This window comes from Rhizomucor pusillus, assembly GCF_041956525.1.
Source record: "Rhizomucor pusillus strain CBS 183.67 unplaced genomic scaffold VTP01scaffold_4, whole genome shotgun sequence".
In the NCBI taxonomy this organism is placed as follows: Eukaryota; Fungi; Mucoromycota; class Mucoromycetes; order Mucorales; family Lichtheimiaceae; genus Rhizomucor; species Rhizomucor pusillus.
The window spans coordinates 982,002-996,035 of record NW_027192146.1 but is presented as its reverse complement, the minus strand read 5'-3'; the positions used below and the strand labels follow the sequence as shown (position 1 = coordinate 996,035).

The window sequence follows — 14,034 nt, the reverse complement described above, 5'->3', positions numbered from 1 at the left end:
AGTTTTGACCCAATGCAAGCACTTTGCCATATATCACTCACTATTTATTAAAAGATCTGTTGCTGCTGCTGATTACTACTGCTACTAAACTAGTTGTAAGATTGTGTAGATAATTTCAAAAAGTAATGCAAGGAAAAGAGAAAAATGTCTAACAGCTACCACTTAGAATGAGTAAGCAGCTACAGCAGCTACACCTGCAAGAGCAAGCATCCAAGTAGATTGCTGCTTGCCGGCAGCAGCAGCGCTCGATTCGGCCGATTTGGCATTCGCCTCCTTGTTGTTTTCACTTGCGGGGCCAGCAGTTGCGTGAGTTCCAGCACCGCCACTCTTGGAAGATAGCGTGAACTTTGCAGAACCAGCAGCAGACGATGCTGTCTTGAGTGCCGCGGACGAGGAGACGGCGGCGGTTGGGATGGCTGTAGGCTTGCTGACAGACGAGGCGGGCATGGGAACTAATAACAACAAACACATGTATCAGACTTTTAAAGTTTGCTGACTGGAGTGTCTCTCTCGCTCTCTCACTGTCCATACCCGCAAGAACAAGTGGTTCAGCGGTACCCTTGCCATCAAACTCAAACGCGTGCGAGTAGAACCATTTCTTTTCGCCAGGATGACCGATACGGATCCAGTATTTGCCCTTTGCAAAGTCGTTCAAGGGTTCAATCTGCGAGATCGATACATGTTAGAAGAAAATACGTCGTTGTTGAATACTAGTTTTTCATATACTTGCATTAAACGCCTTGTCCGAGCAAGGTACAGGAGCACCAGGATCGGTGACATAAGCCACGATGCTGTGTTTTGTATATACTTTGTCAGTCCACCGTTGCATATATTACAACAGATCAGATTAAGGACTCCAAACTCACTTTGAGTTGGCTGTATCACCATTGAGCAATTGGATTTCACACTTCATGTTTTCCTCCTCTGGAGTGATATTCCACGTAATGGTACCGTTGCCACCCGATTTCTGTACAAAAACAAGTGAGCATATGCATCAATCAGACGCATAAGCTTTGCTCAGTTACCCAGGCGCTATCCGACCAAGGTGAAACGACCTGTACGAAAAGTCGTACAAAATTCCGTTTAAGCCCAAGAGTCTACATATAAGGATGCTACGTTTAACTTACGTTGATATCTGCCAAAGTTGCCGAAAGACTGGCGGCAAGAGCAACTGCAGAGAGTGCAAGCGATTTCATGATTTACGAGAGTAAGAATGAATAAAGTTGAGGAAAAACCAATCTCGCAAATGTAGCCAGCTTTTATATATCTAAAGTCACTGTGTTGTTAAAAAACTCAAGTGAAACAAGTTGTTCCGCGTAAATCAACATGTACAGTAAACTAACATGAACGACCAGTTGTTGTTTTGTAGTGGACAAGGAAATACAAAAAAGAGAGAGAAGGCAATTCACTGTTTGTTTATTCGTTTTCGACCATTGGACAAGCAGCTGAAGAAGCAGCGGCTGGAAAATAGTCACTCAAAACAGTGCCGGTGGAAAGGGTAGTGGCAGTGCTGTTGCTACTTGCAACGCTGTTGCTACGTGTCAAAAATGAATCGTTTTGTTGCTGGTGATGTCGACGCAAGTGCCGTCTCATGTTACTCAGTACACTGAACCGCTTGTCACATCCTTCAAAAGTGCAAGGGAAAGGCCGCTGCCCGGTATGCGAGTAGGTGTGCGTGCGAAGAGAAGAAGGTCGAGCGAATCGCTTGTGGCAAAAGTGGCATTGGTATTTGCGGGAGCGGTCCACGGTTGCTGCTGCTCCGTCCTGCTCAACACAGTCGCTGCTATTGCTGCCGCCCGCGGCGCAGTATCGGATCATGTTGGGTGCAGATTGCGAGCGCTCGTGATGATAATATGCATGCTTATTGTTGCTGGTGCTGCCATTATGCATGTGATAGTTATCAAGACGATGATGCTGATGATGGTCCTGCTGCTGCTGATGATGATTATTCACATTGAGGTCCAGCCTCAGCAAATTGCTAGGAAGCATGACTTCCGAGTAGATGGGGGTTGGTTGCATAGGCTCGGCGGCGAGAGGCGGTGTATGCGTGTACGATTGCTCAAGAAGCATAGGTGCAAGGCGATTATCTCGTGCGTGTGCGTCCGTCTCTTCTTCCTCTTCTTCCTCTTCTTCTGGTTCCACCTCATCTACAGTCTTGCTGTAACTGCTTATCTTCGTTGTTGTCCCGTACATTTGCCTCGAAACTATTTTTTTGAATACCCATCAGCATACGGGAAGTTTTTCAGCTCTCGTCGTTCTTCAGTACCTTCATTGGTTAGGGGCAAGCTGCGTTCCAGCGCAAATAGCTCGCTCACAGGTGGGAGGACGAGCGGGTCGGATTCAAGCATTTATCCGTTACAAAAAGAGGAAAAAAAAAAGGGTGTCAGGAATGATTGTTAGTGCCCAATTACGTATTTTATATACGATGTTGTCTGGGACATGATCTCAGTTATCTCTCTTACTCTCTCACTTGGCTTGTTGTAAACAAACTGATGCGCTCATGTGGAAGGCCGATGAAAAAAACTTCCTATATGGTGGAGCGTCCCAGAAATTTGGGACATGTATCCATAATGTACATACATGGCGCCCTTTTTTTTCTCAGTTGTATATCCCACAGTGCCTACGCCTGCAACACGCTTTGATATCCGCTCTTCTTCCCCTCATGCAGCAGCAACAAGAGGATAACAAGAAACGCAAGACCGCAGCAGCAGCAGCCGATATTGACGACCAGAGCCACAAGAAACAAAAGCAAGGTAAATATAACTGACCCTTTGCATTACATATACAACACGATAGAAGACTAAGTATACGCGTGGTACGTGGCTTTTGGCAGAAGAAGACACACCCATGCATCCGTTCTTTGACAAGTCTCGCATGACCCGATTGAAATGGTTAACAGTGTTGCCAACAGTTCTCATCACAATTACTCGAACAGAGGGGACGGTAGCTGCGGCAGGAGCAGGACGAGCAAAAGTCGCAGCGTTTGATTTAGATGGGACCTTGATTGCGACTAAGAGTGGGCGAAAGTTTCCCAAAGACTCGTACGATTGGCGGTGGTGGGACAAGCGTATTCCGAATATCATCAAAGAGCTCTACGACGATGGGTGAGCGCTATCTAAAGTTCCTGCGTTAGCGGTTCACGTCCGTCTGATGTATACATATCATCTCCATAGCTACAGGATTGTCATATTCTCCAACCAAAATGGATTAAACAGCAAGAACCGGGAGCAGGCGTTTGTGAAAAAGATGGAAGATATCCTTAGCCAGGTAAGGAAAGAACAACAACGCTGGAACCGACAGGGCTAGATTTGATCAGTTTTAACACATGCAAACATGATTAAATTTAAAAAGCTACCAATGCCGGTTGTATTCATGGCAGCCAAGGCCAAAGATCGGTACAGGAAACCAATGACCGGGATGTGGGATTGGTTCGAACGTGAATGTAACCATGGAACACCTGTAGGCAAGTATCAAAGTCCTACGAACGAGAGCGGTGGAAATACATATGTGGCTAACTCGATCGAACGATTGTTTCTCTCTCTCTTTTGCTATTGACAGACAAGAACCAGAGTTTCTATGTTGGCGATGCCGCCGGAAGAGAGGCAAATTGGAAACCGAACGAAAAAAAGGATCACTCTACCGCAGATCGCAAATTCGCAGCTAATATCGGAATCACGTTTTACACGCCAGAAGAATTCTTTCTCAAGGAAGCTAAAGCACCTTACAACCTCGGTCCATTCATTCCACACGAATACCCGGACTCATGCAAGTTTCTTCACAGTAAACAATGTAATGCCATGTATAATGGAAGCTGACAACGAAATGTGATATAGTGCCGTTATTCCTGCCCTCCTCAACGCCGTTGGTCCCTGTGGATAACAAGGCAGAAGTCATTGTATTTGTTGGATATCCTGCAAGCGGCAAGTCGAGCTTCGCCAAACGCTTTCTTGTACCTCGAGGCTACGTTTACGTAAATCAAGATACACTAAAGACCAAGGAAAAATGCGTCAAGGCCTGTGCTGAAGCGTTGGAGCAGGGAAAACCTGTGGTTATCGGCAAGTATCTTAAAAGGAAATTGGGCAAAAAATCTCGTCTAACTTGAGGATCACAGACAATACCAATCCAGAAATATCCACACGCGCGCTCTACGTCGATCTGGCCAAAAAGGCAGGCGTACCAGTTCGATGCTTCTACTTTATGGCTGACGAGCACCTAGCAGAGCATAACAATTACTATCGAGCCATATTCGGAAACAATGAGAGTGATGCCAAACGCGAGTTACTGGGCAAGATTGCTTTCAGAACTTTCAAATCAAAGCTGCAGCCTCCGACCATGGCCGAAGGTTTCGATGAACTCAAGCAGATAAACTTTGTCTTTGAAGGCGATGAAGAGGCGCAAAAGAACTGGAAACAATGGCTCGTGTAGCGATCATCATTAGCAGTATATATTCGAAAGATTTGGGCATACGCAAGGAAGGGATGTGCAAAGGGAGATCGAAAAGGGCATATTATTTTTCTTTCTTCTTTTACTGACTAGCACTTGGAGGAGACCAGCTTACACCTGTTTAAAAGCAAATCAATACATATAATGTGTATATTACTGTTTCCAAAATCAAGACTCACCGCGACCGGGTCCCCTAAAGAAACCTCTCCCTCGGTAGCTGCTGCTGCCAGCACCACCGCCACGGAAAGACCCGCCTCCACGTGCACCGTCGCCTCGTCCGCGTCCTCCTCGACTGAATCCACGCATATTGTAGCCACGGCCTCCTCTGCCGCGGCCCCGACTGCGAGGATGGAATCCATCTATTTGTGAAGAGCCGTCTTCTTCTGTCTCTTCCGTGCTCTGCTCGTGCTCAGATACTACTTCGCCGTTTACTTGTTCCGTATTATCCTTTTCACTAGATTTGCTAGCAAGAGTATAGTCTGGTACTTGTTTGTTGTTGCTGCTGGAGTCGATTGTTGTTTCATTTTGCGTTGATGTTATTGTATCTGATACAGTGAGCTTCAGCGTAAGACTTTGTTCTGCATAATAATAATATATATATATATATATATATACAGCGTACCTGCAGAAATAGGAGGTGGTGGAGGTACGGTGCCGGATGGCAGCTGAATAGATGTCAAATCCATCATGCCAGTGAAGGGAACAACTACCCACACAGATTGTTGTTGGCGGCGCTGCTGCTGCTGCTGCTGTAAAGAATCTTCAGAAGGAGAAGGCTGCGGTAATAATGATAACGATTCTCCATTCATCTTTGGTTGCTGGAGCGCTTTGTCGACCAAGTTGTACATCACGTCCCGCACTTGCTTGAAAGTCATGGTGAAATCGTCGCCGACGGGTTCATCCACACCTTGGTGCAGTTTGCGTAGCAAATCGAATACTTGCTTGGTTTTTTCTTTCTGTACACCAGCTGCAGCGTCTGTTGATAGAAACAGCGAATTACCGACAAGTTTATCACACAGATATGCGAGCGCTTCGACTTGCAAGTCAGGGTACGCATTGGCGATCACGGAGAAGAATCCCTGCTGTGATAGTCGAACGAGATAGAAGAAATGCAGCATGGTGATGGTCTGCTCTTCCGTCAGGCCTCGTTTTGTTGAGGATTCTTGTTGTTGAGATTGAGGTTGCTGCTGGCTTTTTTGGATCATTTCTGGCGTGCTCTGGTGGCCCGCCGTCGCCGCAGCGTTGTTAAAAAAATTCATGCAAAAAGCTAAACACTCTGTAGCTTACCAGCTTTGCAAACAATTCTTCCAACTGCTCTGCGGACGCAGAATTGGCATCCTTTTTGTCCAAGATCGCCCGTTCCTCATCTGTCCTTTGCTCTGCTTCTTTTTCTGCGATCGCTTCAGCTTGGCGCTTAAGTTGTATTGTTAGTTTCCACACAGCTGATTGTCGCCAGGTCATAGTCTTACTATCTGTTCTTTGAGAGCGTCGATTTGGTCACGAATCACTTGCAAGTGCGGCGGCGATGAGCTCTTTTTTCTAGCAGCTTTCTTTTTCGGCTTTTTATGCGGCCTGCGTTTGCTGGTCTTGTGCGGTGAATCAGGCCGGATCTCAGACTGCGGCTCGCTTTGCTGCTGATCGTTAGATGGTAGCTCTGTAGACACAGTGGAGGAGGGCTGGTCCACGTTTACGGTATCGTTTGACTCTGAATGGTGGCTTTCTTGTGAAGACATGCCGTAGTAGAAGAAATAAGTTCCACGAGACGCGGCGGTCTGAGTGGGCCATACGGCGCAAAAGGGGGGTCCTTACATGACAAGCCACAGCCAACTTGGTTCTTTGTTCTTCCACAAGTCTTTATTAACGAACAAAGGGGAAGAAGAACAAAATATAACAAGAAAAATATATATTAATTATCATATGTCCACAGTTGGGTTGGAAAATGAATACAAGGCTAACGACCGAATACAGTGGAGTAAAGGCCTACGCAGCAACCAGAAAAAAAGCAGAGCACTTTCCCTCTTTTGAAGAGGAAACGCGGAGTGCTGCCCTGAAGCTCCGCATTTTAAGTTAGCTTGCTTCGGCTGCTGTGTGCCTTAGGCTCATTTTTCCTAGCCTTCTTTGCTTTTCCGTTCTTCCACCTTGATGAGCAGACTCTACATGAAATGAACAACAACCTTGACACTTCGACACGCAGGCGCATTGTAATGGCAGCTGCGGTAACCGTAGCCCTGGTTACAGCGTATATGAGCTACGTTTTCCTTGCAACCACCGAAGTTTCCCCTGTTACCGAAACAAGCAACAGCAACAACAACGACACAGCCACGATATCACAGCAGCAGAATACTACTTTGGGAAGACCGAACTTGGACCCATGGTACTGTTCCTGCTATGCGTCAGACGAAGGACAGATCAATGGAGACGATACCGGTGCTAGCGACAAAACGTCGTCTGAGCAAGGGCCTTTGGTCATCCCCGATTCATTTTCGAAACCTGATAAGGCTCTCGTCGATAAGATCAACGAGAATATCCACGATGATCGAGTGCTGATTGTAGCTGCATCGAACTATGGTATGCGCGATCACGTATACAACTGGATTGAATCGTTGAAACGCACAGGCGAGGGCGATAAGTTCCTCATGTTTTGCCTCGACGATCAAATGTATCAGCACATGGTTGCTGCAGGTTACGAGAAGCACGCTGCGACCATACCTTCCAGCTGGTTCCACCAAGAAGTCGATACTGGATTTGAAGAATACTATACCAAGAAATACCGTATCATCACGCACGCCAAAACCTTGATCGTCCAGCAACTCTTGTACCTTGATGTAACTGTCTTGTTCTCCGACGTTGATATCGTGTGGTTACGCCCGCAGATCCGGGACTTTATATATACCTACCTCAAGTTCCGTCCGCAGACGCAGGTCGTCTTCCAGCAGGAGGGAACGGATCAGCGTGTGGTGAACAGCGGTTTCTATATGATGCGACCGAGTGACGTTACCAAGCAATTGCTGGCGGAAACTATCCATCTTGGTGATACCAATGAGGCAATGACTCAGCAGGGTGCAATGAATGCAGCACTTGAGCACTTGGACCTGGATTTGCGTTCAACATCCGTCGTTCTACTGGACGTCATGCACTTTCCAAACGGATATGTCTACTTTTCCAATGACTGGCCAAACAGACATGGCATTGAACCTTTCATCGTTCATGCAAATTATCTCGTAAGTCGAGTTGCTTTTATCTGGATTATGCAATTTTTCTCACTATTTTGCCTTTTTTCTTTTTAGATCGGTGCCGATAAAAAGCTGCGACTGCAGGAACATGGATTCTGGTACATCGATGACAATTGGCTTGCCGAGATCGATGAACGTGTAAACAAGCAATGAAGAAAGAAAACCTAACTCGAGCTATCCGCCTTCCATTATCTGCCTCTCCCCACTTTTAACTTGTCACCTTTGTATAAAGATATCTACATAATATCGTAATGTTCTATTCCCTTCTTTTACACTGTAATGACTAAAATAGAATCCTAACACACCTATTGCAAAGAAGACGTAAAGTGTATGTGCCGTATTTGTGGATCGATCAATGATGGAGATGGTGCAACAATTAGGACTCTCTCTCTCTTGTTACAATCATCTATTGGTAGACTTGATTCTTTCCTTCTTTGTCTTTTGAATACTTCAGTATGCCTGTTGATAAACATTTGATACCTTATTCTATGTATGTATTGGGAAAGGTTCTTCGCCAGGAAGGCTATGAAAAGATGGTTGAGATTACCTCTTTGCCATCGTATAGTCAGATAATATACCTCTGTCCTTTTCCTTCGTAAGATATACGCATCATCGTTGAATTCTAGAGCCGTTAAACACTCTTTTTCTGGAAATTGGAGCTCGCAAGGTGGATGAGATCCGTATAGAGTGAGAGAGATAGAGGTAGAGATAGAGATTCTGAAGAGAATAAAGGCCCAAGCTAAGGCAAATACAAGATAATATGCGTATCTTGAAACTAGTCAAGAGAAGCTAAGAGTAAAATATTTTAGTTAACCAAGTCGTGCTTTGTTGTTCTCGAAGAAGGGTATCTATAGTTTTCAGATTTTGCCTACAGTGTAGATCTTTTCAATAGCGTTGAAAAGATATATTTTGGGCAGGTGCCTGCGAATTCGAATTGGTTGAGGCGACGGAGGCTACATTTCATCCAGTCACATTCGTTCATCCAGCACGACCTTTCTGTCTCTCCTCCACTCCCCACTTTTTAGATCAAAAAGGTCCCCACCATGGTAGTAAAGAATAAGAAAGGTAGGCTACAGCACGCTGTATGAATTACGAGAATTGTTGCTAAGATCTGCGTGTTAGGCCCAACGCAGGTGAGAAGAACGATCTGCTTGAAGAAAGAAGAAAAAGTTTTATGCTGATCCAAGAAAAAAAAAAAATCTCGAAATGAATGTAGGCCGAGCTTATGGTCAAGACCTGTGCCGAAATCGTCAATGAGCTTGTTGTTGCTTCGGAAACCGGCAAAGACGTCAACTTGAACGGCTTGAAGAACCGAATCTCGCGAAGGAACAAGTTACAGAACCAGCCCAAACTTGTCGATATCATTGCCGCCATACCTGAACAGCACAAGGCTGCGCTCCTTCCGAAATTGAAGGCCAAGCCTGTCCGTACGGCATCAGGTGTAAGTAACGGGATAGTGGATAACAAGAAGAACCAAAGAGATATGTTCCTTACAGAATCCAACGGTAGATTGCGGTTGTTGCTGTCATGTGCAAGCCTCATCGATGCCCTCACATTGCAATGACTGGAAATATCTGCGTGTAAGTGTTTGCGAGAGATACTCACGAAAATTACGGAGACTGATGGAGACTTGAATAGATACTGCCCTGGCGGTCCTGATTCAGATTTCGAATATTCCACTCAATCCTACACCGGTTACGAGCCTACGTCCATGCGTGCCATTCGTGCTAGATACGATCCGTTGGAACAGGCGAGAGGACGAGTTGAACAATTGCGCAGTTTGGGACACTCTGTAGATAAGGTCGAATACATTCTGATGGGTGGTACTTTCATGTCGATGCCCGAAGATTACCGAAACTGGTTCATTGCAAACCTTCACGACGCGCTTTCTGGACACTCTAGCAACGATGTCGACGAAGCTGTCAGGTATGTCTAAATTTTAAACGCCTATACTTGAATGCATATTCACATATGATTATACATAGATACTCCCAGCAGAGTCAGACAAAGTGCATTGGTATCACCATCGAAACTCGACCTGATTACTGTCTAAAGCCTCACCTGAGTCAAATGTTGCGATATGGCTGTACTCGTCTGGAAATTGGTGTGCAGAGTGTTTACGAAGATGTTGCCAGAGATACCAATCGGTAAGTTTTGCATTTATGCATGTCCATTGCTCGAATGTATCCTAATATTGATTTTTTTTACAGTGGACATACGGTCAAGGCTGTCTGTGAATCTTTCCAGCTGGCCAAGGATGCCGGTTTCAAGGTTGTATCGCACATGATGCCTGACTTGCCTAACGTCGGTATGGAACGTGACATGGAGCAATTCAAAGAATACTTTGAGAACCCAGATTTCCGCTCTGACGGTCTGAAAATCTACCCCACATTGGTCATTCGTGGCACCGGTCTGTATGAACTCTGGAGAACCGGAAGATACCAAAACTATACACCCAATGCATTGGTCGACCTAGTCGCAAGAATTTTGGCACTGGTCCCTCCGTGGACTCGTATCTACCGTGTGCAGCGAGATATCCCGATGCCTCTCGTTACGTCCGGTGTCGAGCACGGCAACTTGCGTGAACTTGCACTCAACCGTATGAAGGATCTTGGTATCGAGTGTCGAGACGTGCGCACCCGCGAAGTTGGCATTACTGAAATTCACCAAAAGATCAAGCCGGACCAGGTGGAATTGATTCGACGTGACTATGTCGCAAACGGCGGATGGGAGACTTTCCTGTCGTACGAGGATCCTCATCAGGATATCTTGGTCGGTTTGCTTCGTCTGCGTAAATGCTCGCCTCAAACTTTCCGCCCTGAATTGACTTCGGCCGGTCAAACTTCCATCGTTCGAGAGCTGCACGTGTATGGCTCTGTCGTACCTATGCATGATCGTGACCCTACAAAATTCCAGCACCAAGGTTTCGGTACGTTGCTGATGGAGGAAGCTGAACGGATCGCTCGTGAAGAACATGGAAGTGTAAAGTTAAGCGTTATTTCGGGTGTCGGTGTCCGTCACTACTATGCAAAACTTGGATACCATCTGGATGGTAAGATAAGAAAGATGTTATTGACAACAAGCATGTGTTAACTGGATTTTATTGTGTGATTAGGCCCATACATGTCAAAGATGCTCGTATAACAGTGACAATCGTTTGCTTTACTCCTTCCTCCCCAACCTGTACATATTTACCAGCTCAAAAAGTAGATATTCCTTTTGTCCCCTTCGCCTTTCTGTAATTCTCCAAAGAAAGTGTGTCTCTATCTGTTATCTAGAAAGAAAGAACGAGAGCAATCTTCCATCGTGATCATTATTTCATGTGTACTATGGAAATACTTACGTAGTGGATCTGAATTTATGAAAAAGGGGTAAAGAATATAGAGTACAAGGTAAGAACAAACTATATACAAGCGTCTCGGTATACAAGAAAACGTAAGTTTGAATCCACGTTACTCGGCTACTTCGATTTGCTCATAGCGAGGCGTGTATTCTGGTAAATCAACGTCGACGTGAACAGCATCGTCGCCGGTTGCGATGTGATGCAAAGGTAAGCCGTCTTCGCCGCGCAGCTCCTGGGAGGGTGGAAAATCGGTGATGATGATGGGAAAATGTGTGACCATGGGCTTGTTAGCACCGCGGAAATGGAATGTCAAACGACATTGGTGGGAAATTTCTAAAAATGGATCAAAATGGTGGGGTCGTACGTTGTTGATTAGGATAGGTGTCCGGATGAAATGCGTTTCACTGCTTGCAGAGAAGGTCGGTGGATGATACGTAGTAGGTGGCAGGGATGTGGTGAATGGAGGCAAGCTGTGGATGCCAGATTTTGTAGAGAAGCGATAAGTCTCGATTTCTTCGAGTGCGAGCTCGATCCTGTCTACCTCTACTCGTTCCTTTTCCACACTCCATCGCAACGCAAGCACGACTTCGCCGCACTCGATAGCCGCCGCTTTGGGCACCTCAGCTGTCCATTCGAACCAGTCCTTGATACCGTGGTACCAACGCTCGGAATCAACGCGCTCGGATTGGGTAAATAGTGTCGTTGCACAGTGACGTTTCTCTGAACCTTGTACTTTTTGAAAAAGGAACCTGCACTGAATGTCGCCACAAGGGTATACTCAACAAACGCATGCTTTGCTTTGATGCTAGGTGGCAAATGCGACGGCAGATGGATCCCAAAGTCGATGACGGGTGCACCGGTGAAGATGAGCTCCTTTTCCACGTCGCACACGGCTACAGTTGTTTGCAAATTCGTCACACCGCCGTTCAGGTCACTCATGTTCATCAAGACGTCACGCGGCAAATTCGTTACAGAGGTGCTAATGTTGAGCCCGGCCCGCCCTGCAAGCTGGAGAGTGATACGGTTCCATTTTATCTTGCGATCGTGGAAAACGACTTTGCCCATCAGCTTTGTGCGTACATGCGACATCGGATTGTCCTGCGTTGCAGGACCTACAAAGTGCACAGGCGTTGAATCGACAACGAGATCAACGGGTGGTGACGGAGACTCTGATGAGGATGTAAAACGTTTCATGCCTCGGGCCGTACAGTAAGATTGTGAAAAAAAAAACCTAGGAAAAGAAAGCGACGGAAAGAGGGAAAATGAGAAAATTTGGCATCTTTTATCTTGTCTTATCCTCAGACAATAAGACCGACAAGATAAAAGTAGCCAATAGCATTGCATGCTTTGATCTATCGACTTTTTCGATAGAGTCGCATTGACTTGAAGCACGAATATTATACAGCAAATCCTAGTGCCTGAAGTCGCCATTCTCGTTATCAGAAATAATCTCCTTGAAAAGAATGGATCTGTAGATTCGAATGAGGTATATCGTTTATTGCTAGACAGCTCAAGATATGGCAATCGCACCTTTCCAGATGATATCCCCTAAATGGATATAAATAATACCAGCATGAAAGAAATGAAAGCTAAATGATGCTAATGATATTTATACAGATGAAAAAGCAGAAACAAAATGTAACGCGTCTTCTGCATCTCGATTGTCTTCTATTTCTTGCATCGTTGCTAGCTTTTCTTCTTCTATATCAACTTTCTTCTTTGCTTTCTTTTCCATTTGTTCTAACGCGTTGAAGCTCGTTTTCATGCTGGTAATTTTTGGATCGAGGTTACGAACAAACTTCTTCAAACCATTCCGTGGATTTTTGCTGATGAAACTATTGTAAAATTGACGCTGGGTTTCGTCTAATCCATTCAGCAAGTCCTCCGTGCTGATCGTCGAGCCATTTACGGCTTGATCCATAATCTCTGCATGTTTTTGGAACAGCTCATCGCTCTCCTTATTCCATTTGTCTTCTTCCTTTTTTAGTCTACCAGATATTTATCAATCATTGGCTTGGCATCCCGTAGATAATCAATATATACGTACGTTTGCATCATGTCGATCAATCTTTTAAATTTATCCTGGTTTTTTACATTTTGGATATTGGGCTTTTTTCTTGCAAACATCGGTGTGCTATTTTGCTTCTATAGGTTTTTTCGTCATGTCAACTTTTAACACTCGCACATTGCGCTTATATCTTACTTGAGGATACGCAAGCAAAGAGACTTCAATCGCCTTGTCTGTCAATTTTCTTACAATCTCTTTTTTAATCAAATATGCTTCACGAGTCCTGATTATTAGTATATTGATTGCGACAAGAAAACAGATATCTTTTTGCTTACCTGTTTCCTTTGCATTTTGTTCATCTCTACTTTTGTACGTTTGATTTGAAAAGCTAGGCTTCTCGATATTTGTTTGCGCACTCCAAATAAGAATTTGTCGTAGTCGCTCGCGCTCTGGTAGCTCTGGTGGCAATGCAACGTACAATTTATTTGCTGATAAGCCTGCAGGAAGTTCGTCTATGGATCGTGTAAGATTCGTGGTACCTTGCTAAATCTTGCCGTTGCTTTCTCACCTGTTACTTTGTATGATGCTTCAGACGCCAACGATGCCTCCGATTGCCGCGTGCTTGTTCGTTCCGTGTAATGGACCCGTTTCGCTGAGGAAGTTGATCGTTGAAACTCTTTAAAGTCATCATCAAAGTCATCGACTGCGTGGCGCTTAATGCCTTGAGTAGTTAACGAATCAAAGTTTTCTTCTTCGCGCGGTCGCGCTCTTCGAAAGGTGAATCCATCGTCTTCTTGGGTATCGGTGCTGAAGCTTGATTGAAAATTGTAAGGGCTCATTGTTTTGGGAGGCGAAGAAAGAAAAGCAGTGAAGAATATCCGCTTCATGCAAAGGGCGATGTTAATTTGATTCACAGATATAGACATGCCCAGCTTACCAGTAGCAATGTAAAGGAGTAATAGCCATATCATGGCTTTCGAAGGAATGTTGAATGTAAAGCTATAAGC

At 45.2% G+C, this 14,034-nt stretch overlaps 8 protein-coding genes across 8 annotated transcripts; 3 read left to right on the top strand and 5 right to left on the bottom strand.

The window, feature by feature from the left end:
• Positions 1-162: 162 nt before the first annotated feature.
• Positions 163-1,196, bottom strand: VTP01DRAFT_7703 (uncharacterized protein; the record flags this gene model as incomplete). The annotated part of the gene is made up of 6 exons (XM_069386744.1): positions 163-452; positions 523-664; positions 731-791; positions 867-967; positions 1,026-1,055; positions 1,128-1,196. The coding sequence occupies 6 exons, from the start codon at positions 1,194-1,196 to the stop codon at positions 163-165; spliced, it is 693 nt and encodes a 230-aa protein (XP_069242168.1).
• Positions 1,197-1,416: 220 nt separating this feature from the next.
• Positions 1,417-2,348, bottom strand: VTP01DRAFT_7702 (uncharacterized protein; the record flags this gene model as incomplete). The annotated part of the gene is made up of 2 exons (XM_069386743.1): positions 1,417-2,204; positions 2,267-2,348. The coding sequence occupies 2 exons, from the start codon at positions 2,346-2,348 to the stop codon at positions 1,417-1,419; spliced, it is 870 nt and encodes a 289-aa protein (XP_069242167.1).
• A 314-nt stretch (positions 2,349-2,662) lies between these two features.
• On the top strand, positions 2,663-4,425 carry VTP01DRAFT_7701 (uncharacterized protein; the record flags this gene model as incomplete). Its single annotated transcript, XM_069386742.1, has 7 exons — positions 2,663-2,753; positions 2,834-3,104; positions 3,174-3,267; positions 3,352-3,463; positions 3,559-3,765; positions 3,834-4,055; positions 4,112-4,425. 7 exons carry the CDS (start codon positions 2,663-2,665, stop codon positions 4,423-4,425), a joined length of 1,311 nt encoding a protein of 436 aa, XP_069242166.1.
• Positions 4,426-4,525: 100 nt separating this feature from the next.
• VTP01DRAFT_7700 (uncharacterized protein) lies at positions 4,526-6,176 on the bottom strand (the record flags this gene model as incomplete). The annotated part of the gene is made up of 5 exons (XM_069386741.1): positions 4,526-4,560; positions 4,623-4,988; positions 5,066-5,660; positions 5,731-5,856; positions 5,913-6,176. 5 exons carry the CDS (start codon positions 6,174-6,176, stop codon positions 4,526-4,528), a joined length of 1,386 nt encoding a protein of 461 aa, XP_069242165.1.
• Positions 6,177-6,605: 429 nt separating this feature from the next.
• On the top strand, positions 6,606-7,829 carry VTP01DRAFT_7699 (uncharacterized protein; the record flags this gene model as incomplete). Its single annotated transcript, XM_069386738.1, has 2 exons — positions 6,606-7,664; positions 7,731-7,829. 2 exons carry the CDS (start codon positions 6,606-6,608, stop codon positions 7,827-7,829), a joined length of 1,158 nt encoding a protein of 385 aa, XP_069242164.1.
• Positions 7,830-8,719: 890 nt separating this feature from the next.
• On the top strand, positions 8,720-10,820 carry VTP01DRAFT_7698 (uncharacterized protein; the record flags this gene model as incomplete). Its single annotated transcript, XM_069386737.1, has 8 exons — positions 8,720-8,741; positions 8,799-8,809; positions 8,893-9,117; positions 9,186-9,256; positions 9,315-9,602; positions 9,662-9,823; positions 9,887-10,728; positions 10,792-10,820. 8 exons carry the CDS (start codon positions 8,720-8,722, stop codon positions 10,818-10,820), a joined length of 1,650 nt encoding a protein of 549 aa, XP_069242163.1.
• Positions 10,821-11,128: 308 nt separating this feature from the next.
• VTP01DRAFT_7697 (uncharacterized protein) lies at positions 11,129-12,213 on the bottom strand (the record flags this gene model as incomplete). Its single annotated transcript, XM_069386736.1, has 2 exons — positions 11,129-11,698; positions 11,746-12,213. The coding sequence occupies 2 exons, from the start codon at positions 12,211-12,213 to the stop codon at positions 11,129-11,131; spliced, it is 1,038 nt and encodes a 345-aa protein (XP_069242162.1).
• Positions 12,214-12,628: 415 nt separating this feature from the next.
• VTP01DRAFT_7696 (uncharacterized protein) lies at positions 12,629-13,998 on the bottom strand (the record flags this gene model as incomplete). Its single annotated transcript, XM_069386735.1, has 5 exons — positions 12,629-13,007; positions 13,067-13,164; positions 13,223-13,299; positions 13,363-13,539; positions 13,596-13,998. The coding sequence occupies 5 exons, from the start codon at positions 13,996-13,998 to the stop codon at positions 12,629-12,631; spliced, it is 1,134 nt and encodes a 377-aa protein (XP_069242161.1).
• Between the last annotated feature and the right edge of the window lie 36 nt (positions 13,999-14,034).